The sequence below is a fragment of the Pteropus vampyrus genome, unplaced genomic scaffold (assembly GCF_000151845.1).
Source record: "Pteropus vampyrus isolate Shadow unplaced genomic scaffold, Pvam_2.0 Scaffold346, whole genome shotgun sequence".
Lineage (NCBI taxonomy): Eukaryota > Metazoa > Chordata > Mammalia > Chiroptera > Pteropodidae > Pteropus > Pteropus vampyrus.
In genome coordinates this window covers 500,644-509,149 of record NW_011889127.1, presented here as the reverse complement: position 1 = coordinate 509,149, position 8,506 = coordinate 500,644, and the positions used below count along the sequence as shown (strand labels likewise).

The following is an 8,506-nucleotide window of genomic DNA, read 5'->3' as shown; positions in this document are numbered from 1 at the left end:
GGATGACCACAGCTGCCGGACTGCTAGTGCTGGCCACAGGGGCCTGTCACCAAGGAAGACCCGGGGCCCGTCCTCCGACAGAGGACAGAAGCAGAGAGGCCAGGGCGTCTTCCCCAAGGACGCCCGAGCCTTAAAGGGCAGAGGGAGCTGGATGCGGAGTTACGGGGCGTTGGCACGCCAGGCGGGACTGGGACCAGCAAAGGCCCCGAGGCTCCCCACAGAGAGGGCTCTGTCCGCGTGACGGAGAGACAGAAGTCGGGGCTACAGAGAAAGGAATTCACATTTTACGGTCGCAGAAAGTTACTGAAACTTTAAGTAGGGCAGTGACACAGACTGGGGCTTCAGAAGATGGCTCCGGCTGCTGAGATGATACACTGGAGGGGAGGGGAGGGGAGGCGGGAGCCGTCACAGGAGCCGGTAAAGAATGAGGCCTGAACCAGGGCAGCGGGAGGGAGACTCTGTGACTTAAACCTCTGAGGCCGCTTCATCGAGGGCTGTGATACGAGCTATGGTTATTACCACTGCTGCCTATAGACCCTAGAAAAAGCCATTTACAGACTACAGGTGGCCACTATGTCACAGCTTACATTGTTTCCCAATTAGGCAGAATCTCGTTATTCCAGGTGAGGACAGCATTTCCGATGTTTTCTTCTAATCTGCACCTTTCTTCCAGCTGCTTTTTCCTCCTCTGGGCTTCTTTCAGCTCTAGAAATCACAATCGAGAAGAGGAAGAAAACATCTGTTAACCAATTTCCACCATTTTCAAACAAGGAGATTTTTCTCACAGAGCCATGCTGCAGAAACCCAGGAGAACGGCCGTGCGGATCGGGGGGCCCCCCCTCCCGGACTCGTCCATGCCGTGTGGAGTCTACAGTGCTGGCGCGTCACCCGCTTCTCATAAGCTTTTAGAGAATAACACGCACACGGAAAGGTAGAGAATAAAACATAACCAATTATCACAAAAACCGACGAACCTGAGAAACTACCGCCTCCACCGAGAAACAGAGATTTACCAGACAGAGCACCGGAGCCCCGCGTGGAGCCCCTGCCCTCACTGCTCACAGCGTAAGCATCGCGCTCCGTGCAGACAGCCATTCTGAGAAATACCATGCATTCAAGGGACATACGCTTTTCTGTATTGTTTTATTATGAAATACACATAACATAAAATTAACCGTTTTAACCATTTTCAGTGCACCATCGGTGGCATCAAGCTTTCACGTTGTCGCGCAGCCATCACCACCATCCATCTCCAGACCTTTTCATCTTTATGAACTGGAACTCTGTCCCCGTTGAGTGACGAGTCCCGTGCCCCCTCCCCCCACCCCTGGTCTCTGTGAATCTGACTCCTCTGCGACTCCCATGTAAGTGGAGCCATGTGGTACTTGTCCTTCTGTGACCGGCTCACTTCACTGACCACAACATCCTCAGGGGTCACCCACCCATCCATGTGGTAGCACATTCCATGTTTATCACACATACTTTTTACACATGCTAGAATCACAGCGGTTTAGCTTCTGCAAGGGATTTTACCAAATCCCATCACATCTTCCTGGGAACAAGCAAAATGGAGCCCACCTGGGGGTCCGCCCACCCTGCCGGTGGGGCCTTCTCCCGGCCAGCGCCTTCGCCCTGCACCACTGCCATCTTGCCCGGAGTCGATTCACAGAGTCGTTACTTACACACAGCTCCCGGAAGTGCAGACTTAGTACAAACACGTGTTTGATGGAAACCTATCAATTTCAAAATATTAAAGCATTCCCCAAAGTTCAGGTTCTCGGGCTCTAGACGGTAAACACACCCAGGAAGACACAGACTCTCGTGCTGCCTTACGTGACGGCGCACGTGGGAACTCCGTTACCTCGTTTTTTGGCCTGGACCACCATCTCTTCATACTGCTGTCGGTGCTTCTGAGCTTCTTCAGCTGGCTTCGCCGGGAGATTTCTTGATAGAAAATAAACGATTTTTCACCATTATAAATATCAAATAAAATTACTGGAGAAACAAAATGAACACTTCAAATGTTATTTACTAACACAATGCTCTATGGAAACTTAAGCAAGTGTGGCCTGGCACCATGGAGCAAGCCCCTTCTCCCACTAGGGTCCCCAAACACAATTGGTACACCCACCGTCAAGGCCGATCTCGTCAAATACGTGGGAACCAGGACGGACCTGCTAAGATCCTGCTTCCTGCAGATCCCACACAAGCCAGGGGCTAAGCGCAGGCCCTGCTCTGCAATCCTGGGGTGCTACCCCAAAGCCACTGCAGAGCACGCGTCCCAGTGTTTTCTCACGGTTACAAGCCGGTCTCTAATTACAATAGCTGTCTGAGCACTGTTAAATACTAAATTAAGTGTACGGCCATGCCGCCCTGAACGTGCCCGATCCCGTCTGATCTCAGAAGCTAAGCAGGGTCGGGCCTGGCCAGTACTTGGATGGGAGACCACCTAGGAAGACCGGGGGCGGCAGGCGACAGCTTCTCCCGTCTACGGCCACACCACCCTGAACGCGCCCGATCCCGTCTGATCTCAGAAGCTAAGCAGGGTCGGGCCTGGCCAGTACTTGGATGGGAGACCACCTAGGAAGACCGGGTGCTGTAGGTGTAAAAAAAAAAAAGCTACGTTAAAATGAAAAGTCACCTGAATGGAAAATCCTGAGCGAAACTCCTATGTTAAAGGACAGTCTCCCAGATTAGTCATTCGCTACCATTCCAGAACTCATGTTATTAACGTAGGACATAAGGAGGAACTCAGCTTTTTAACGAGTGACAAGGCTTGTTCTTCGTCCCTCTTGTGATCCTAGTTACTCTTCTAATGAAGAGGCAATTAGCAAGTTCCACTGATCTGCCAAAGCAAACACTCTCTACAGGCTCTTAAGACTCACGCTGGTCTGTCTTCCAGGATGAGTGCGGTGGTGGAAAGTGGCTCGAAATCAAGGTTCTTCCTCACATTCTGCTTTGGAGAGGGCGGCTTGCTAGGTCGTCCAGCCTTGTCTTCATATTCCTAGGACAAAGAAACCAGGTGTGACCCCCAGGGCCTGGCCAGCTCCGATTTTACGAAGCCTTTCTGAGAGCAAGAGCGTTTTTTGTTATGAACTCCTTTAAGCTGACTTTGAGAGTGATGCACTGAAAACATTTCTTGTTATTCAGAAGGAAACACTACCGAGGCAAGGGCTCCTACAGCTCTGCAGCCCGGGCCATCGCTTCACGACACGAAGACCGTGCACTCCCTGTGTGGCGGGGAAGTCCCTAAGGACCTCATCCTCCCAGCTGCCCCTGACGAGGGCCCACGAACGTCGTGTCAGGTCTCCTCTGCTTGTCCTGGGTTACGGGCGTATTTTCTGAACACTGTAATTACAATGGGTCATTATCGTGGCCCCCGGGAAGCTAGGAGCCAGAGCAGCAGCCAATTCCAGCATACCCACGTGGGCCCATCCTAAACTTCGAATCCACTCCCTTTTATGCCATGGCATTTTATGTATTTTAGTTAGCCTTTTAAATCTATTCTGAAATAAGGAACAGGTTAAAAATCTTTTGCATAAAGATGATTAAAGCTGTTACATTTTCTTAAAGAAACATCAAAAAAGAAATCCTTAACATCTTTGCATGAGCCGTCACTGCGAGCTGTTACATAAACTACTGTGCCATTGCCTGGAAATGTGAGAACAGCCTTTGTACTCCCGGGTCACTAATTTGTCCCGTGGACCGGAACCGTGAAAAGCTCAGTCACACCTGCTGACCCACATTCCAAACACCCAACCGGAAGAGTCCAGCAGAGTCAAGCAACCTGGCACCAGAGTCCGGCTTCTGAAATTGTGTGTGTGTGAGAGCGTGTGTACCCTTAGCTCTTTGCAAATTAAAAAGGCAAAAATAAAACATTTTCTTGTTACCAATGTAGACAAGGTTCTCGGGACCTTCCCTGAAGAGAAAATGATCCAGCTGGGAAGACAGGACAAGTAAGTAGTTAAACTGAGATTTAAGTAATCATTCCAGATGAAAACAAAAGCCTATCACGAGTGGAATAATTGCTAAATGAATTTTACTGACAGTAGCTGCCAAGAGGGTGTTACTGGTAAAATGATTTGGCAAGCAATTATTCTCAGCCAGCAAGGCCTACAGAGGCTTCTATAAGTGGAAAGGAATAACGAACTAACTCCTCAAAACACACAGGCTGATTAAGTATCTTAACGCTGCTGGCCCTGACTTAAAGCGGGTCCGTTAAAATACTGAAATGATCCCCACTTACCCCAAACTGAGAAAACAGACTCCCTTTTCCATCGACTCAAACATCCAAGCACCCACACGTGTGCTAGGTAGCCCACTATAACACGGCACCAGCCACCAGGAAGCTTCCGACCCAGAGCCTGGATGTCAAAACCCTGCATTTTTATAGGAAACCTACCAAAAGCTGTGTGTTGAGAAAGAGTCCAAGGCATGTTGCACGTTAACGAGAATCAGTAACGAAAGCCCATGCGCTGCTACTCAGCTGCTGACCCTGGTCCAGCGAACTACATGCCAAGGCCAAAGACATCTGCCCAAAGTTAGATGTTCCAGAATCTGGAGGCCCATTTCCACGTATTTTTGTGTGCTTTACACACATTCTCACTTTATGTCCACAACGAGCTCTATGGCGAGTGTCATCCATTTTCAAGATGTGTACAGTAACAGAGGTTCCAAGTGAAGTGACCTGCCCTCCAGCACACGGCGGCGAGGGGCTGGGCCTGCAGGACCCTGCGCTCTGCCACTCGGAGCCCGACCTCCTCTGTGAAAACAGAGAGACAGGTGCGGGGTTCCAGGGGAAAAACGCCGAGTCGCATGCGGGTTAAGTGCGGCCTTCTGGAGCCAGACAGGTCGGGGAGCAAATTCAGAGCCGCCAAGAACCGGCTGTGCCCTCAGCAAAGCCCTTAGGACCCCTGGGCCTCATGTCCACATCTGCCAAGAGGGACCCGCAAGTCCCAGAGGGGCAGGGGAATGGGGAGAGGCCTGTGTGGCCGCGAGCACAGCCCTGGCTGCTGGGGCCATCGCCCGTCTTCCCCTCAGACCTGACACAACCGTAAGACGCAGAAAATGCTCTAGCGCCAAACAACGCCCAGGGAGCCCAGCAAGGTCTGCGAACACCGCAGACGTGAACAGGCGCAGTCAAAGGAACTAAAGGTCTCTACTCATGACCAGAAAAACCAGGCCTCTGCCATCTCTGCAGTCAGGGCCCAGAGCTCGCGGCCACCAGGCACTGGCCACAGTGGCTGCGGTTCACGAGCCAGCGCGTCTCCGGGGCTTCATACACATCCAGTTTGCGCACTTTCCCCTGCGCACTAGTCCCGAGGGAGGCTTCGTCCCCACGCCACGGGCCGGAAGGTGGAGGCCCAGAGATGTCCACGACGCCCAGTGGGGAGCTGGGATCAGACGCCAAGCAGTCTGGCTCTGCGCTTCTCAGCAGCCTGCCACTCCGGGACTCACGAAAGCCACTGGCAGCCACGATCCAGAAGTAATTTAATCATTCACGTTCGGTCTAAATAAAGCTTCTCCACTATGACGAAAAGCTGTGACGCTGAATTCAGCACAGATGCAGGGCAAATACCTACTTGTCCATCACACGGAGCACCGCACGATTAAAAAGAAAAATGGGCAGAGGAGGCCTGGCGCGCCCTGCCCACACCCGAGACCCCAGAGGGAGCCCTTTCCGGATGCCAAGCGGCATCCGGACATGAATGGCACCGGGAGTTGTCACAGTCCTGCTCCGAACCTAGTTCTCCCACAGCTGCCTGGAGGCGTCAACAGTGAGCTCATTTTCCAAACCAGACAAAGCGACCTCATGAACAAGAAAGAGGGCTATTCACTCTAAGGGTCCTTGGGGGTGGGAGAGTGGGGGGGGGGGGGCAGCCGTGGATAAAAAGTCGCCGGAAAAACAACTTCCATCTGTGCCTTCTCAGCCATCACTGGGGTCGGCCTGTGACGTGGCGAGGGCTGGGGCTCTCGAAGCGACGAGACTTAGCTCTCGGGCCCGGCTCTGGCCTTGGGCAAATCATCGTGCTCCTGTCTCAGCCTGTCTCCTCATCCGTAAAAAGGTAGCGACTGTGAGGACCCCCGTGACGAGATGAGGTGACAGACGGTGACGGCTACCCGCTAAAGTGCGAGCCCTGTGCGTGTGCCGGGCAAGTGTCAGGACATTCCCAGCCTCCGTCCGAAGTTTCTTCTCTTCTTGGAACTCTCATGGCATCGAGTCTGGAAGCCTCCGGGTTTAACCCAAGTGACAATGCCATTCATTGCTGGGCTCATCCGTATAAATCACCCGTGTGAGCGACTACGACAGATTCCAACGTCCTGTATAATCCACGAGGGAATTTAGAACGGGGTTCTTCAAAGTTCTGGCGGCAAATCAGTGCCGGCATTTAAAAAAAAAACAAAACCAAACAGTACAACATATAAGAGTGCACATAAGTCAGTTCGTTTCAGTTCTAAACCGGGTCTTATTTGTGTGCTGAGTTTCAAATTATCTAATGGGTTTGGGGGGTGGGGGGGGTATCAGCTCAAAAAACGTTTGCAAGCCACTCATTTAGTAGGTCCAAGTGCCCGCCCTGAGCAGTTCACCATGTATCCTGCTGGGAAGACAAGACCAACACCAATGAGACAGCGGCGAACGGTATGTGCCGCACCGCCCCACGAGCTAAGTTGTGCGGGGTGGTCTGATGACCCAGTGACGGGTCAGGGAAAAAGCAGTAAGCCAGGGCAAATGAGCAGGACCTTCTCTCCACGCGGGGGCCACAGGCGACACGGACTCAGGCAGGAGGGAGAGGGGAAGGGCCTCGTCTGTGAAGGGACTACGTGGGGCCCGGTGTGGCAGAGGCCTGCGGACCCCAGACAGGCAGGGCTCACTCCAGCAGGTACAAGTAAGACGCCAGCAGAGGCTGTGAGACCAGGGCAGTAAAGAAAAACGCCATGACCGGCTGAGCCACGTGCTGTGGGCGCCCTGAGGACAGGAAGTCTGGGGCTGGGGGGATCGAGGAAAGTGTTTTATAAAGGGTGCCTGCCATCTGCGTGGCCAAGGACAGGGGAGATCTGGGCCATGGAGGAGAGGCGTCCTGACGGCCCAAGCGGCAGCCCAGAGATGCACACAGGCAGGCTTATTTGTGGGTTCGCAGGAACATTTTACACGGGGAAGGATCAAAGTTTCGCTCTCGATGTTAAGGTTTCCACGACAAGCTACCTAGAGCTGGGGGGACAAGTAGTGGGGGAGGGGGAGGAGCTGGACCTGGTGCAGAGTCAGAAAGGAAGGTGTGAGGGATGGGGAGCCTGTCGGAGACATCTGATGGCGGGGTCGACACCGTGTGCATGGTCTGAATAGTGCTAAAGGCAAAGACAAGGGCCTTCGACTCCTGAATTAAGTGTATGATTTGCCAGCTACAAAAGAAAAGGAAAACATCCCACCTCAACAGACATGTGTTTTATGAGAACAAAGAAAAGACCAAGATCCGCGACCGAGCGTGTTCCTGTGGGGATGACAGGCCGGCCGGCCGTGCTGCTCACAGAGCTGGAGGATGCTGCAAGGACAGCCAGACACGCCAACAACCTGGCCCGGGAAGCCCCCTGGCTTTCTCGAAAGCTACGTTAGCTAGAAAGGGCCATCGATCAAAACCTGTGCTGAAGGCTTCGACTCGACTGTATCCAGTATCAAGATGAGCCTTCGGAAATGACCACTGAGGGTCGTGAAGGTGTGTCTGGAATAAAACATGGCAGGTCACCCATGTACCTATTAGAAGACATGAACCAGCGTCAGTGACAGCACAGCAACCACACGTGCACAGGCCGAGGACCCGGGCGGCCTGCAGACGGGGTACAGCAGCAGGCCCGTGTCTGAACCATCACCTCTCTGATCACTGCCGCCAACCGCATGACCTTGAGTACCTTCCTTCACCCTTCCAAGCCTGTTTCCCCATTCATTAAATGCGAATGAATTCATGTAAGACATGGGGCCACAGCAGGTGCCCAAACAAAGACAGTGAGTATTACTGTCATCATATTACTTCAGAATTACCTTTCCCAGTATTTTCCCATTAAGGGGCACTTCATAGGGTTGCAGTGAAGACTAAATGAGGATGAAGATCCCCCAAATACTCAGCTGGTTTCACACTTTGCATTTTGTAACAAGCAAATCTGGGGGAGAGAGGGGCATTACTTTGGCATCTGAAACCAGACCGGTTCTGTTTAGCCATTTTAGTGGAGAAGCGGGGCCTGTGCAGCTCCTGCAAGGGCTGGGCCTTCCAAGAGTCCTGGTAACCACTGGGGCTGGAGCTCACACTAAGGACCCCTCAAAGTCCCTGAGGGACTCCTCTTACCTGGCTTCTTTTACTACGCACCATGCAGTACTTTCCCAGAAAGCATTCTCTAAGTTACTGAAAATGCTGTCATTTGGGAAATCGACTCTCAAGAGGCCTTTTCTAATTGTCACATTCCTTACCAACCACCTAGAACACAGAATATGTGGACTGGGGAAGGAAAGGCATTGAAA

The 8,506-nt window shown here is 52.5% G+C and overlaps 1 protein-coding gene, 1 non-coding gene and 1 pseudogene across 10 annotated transcripts in view; 2 read left to right on the top strand and 1 right to left on the bottom strand.

Moving 5' to 3' along the window:
- TBC1D14 (TBC1 domain family member 14) overlaps positions 1–8,506 on the bottom strand; it is an 85,998-nt gene that overhangs the window by 24,725 nt on the left and 52,767 nt on the right. For all 9 annotated transcript variants that reach the window (XR_002776891.1, XR_002776892.1, XM_011378561.2 and 6 more), the window contains 3 exons: positions 2,886–3,004; positions 1,862–1,944; positions 588–705 (listed from right to left, as the gene is read on the bottom strand). Coding sequence is in view for 7 of the 9 variants with exons in the window: in XM_011378561.2 (XP_011376863.1) it covers positions 588–705; positions 1,862–1,944; positions 2,886–3,004 (320 nt within the window). In the remaining 2 variants the exon portion in view is untranslated. The remainder of the gene's footprint in view (positions 1–587; positions 706–1,861; positions 1,945–2,885; positions 3,005–8,506) is intronic.
- Positions 2,356–2,474, top strand: LOC111730964 (annotated as a pseudogene).
- On the top strand, positions 2,487–2,605 carry LOC111730963. Its single transcript, XR_002776895.1, has one exon. It is a non-coding gene; the product is annotated as a 5S ribosomal RNA (ribosomal RNA).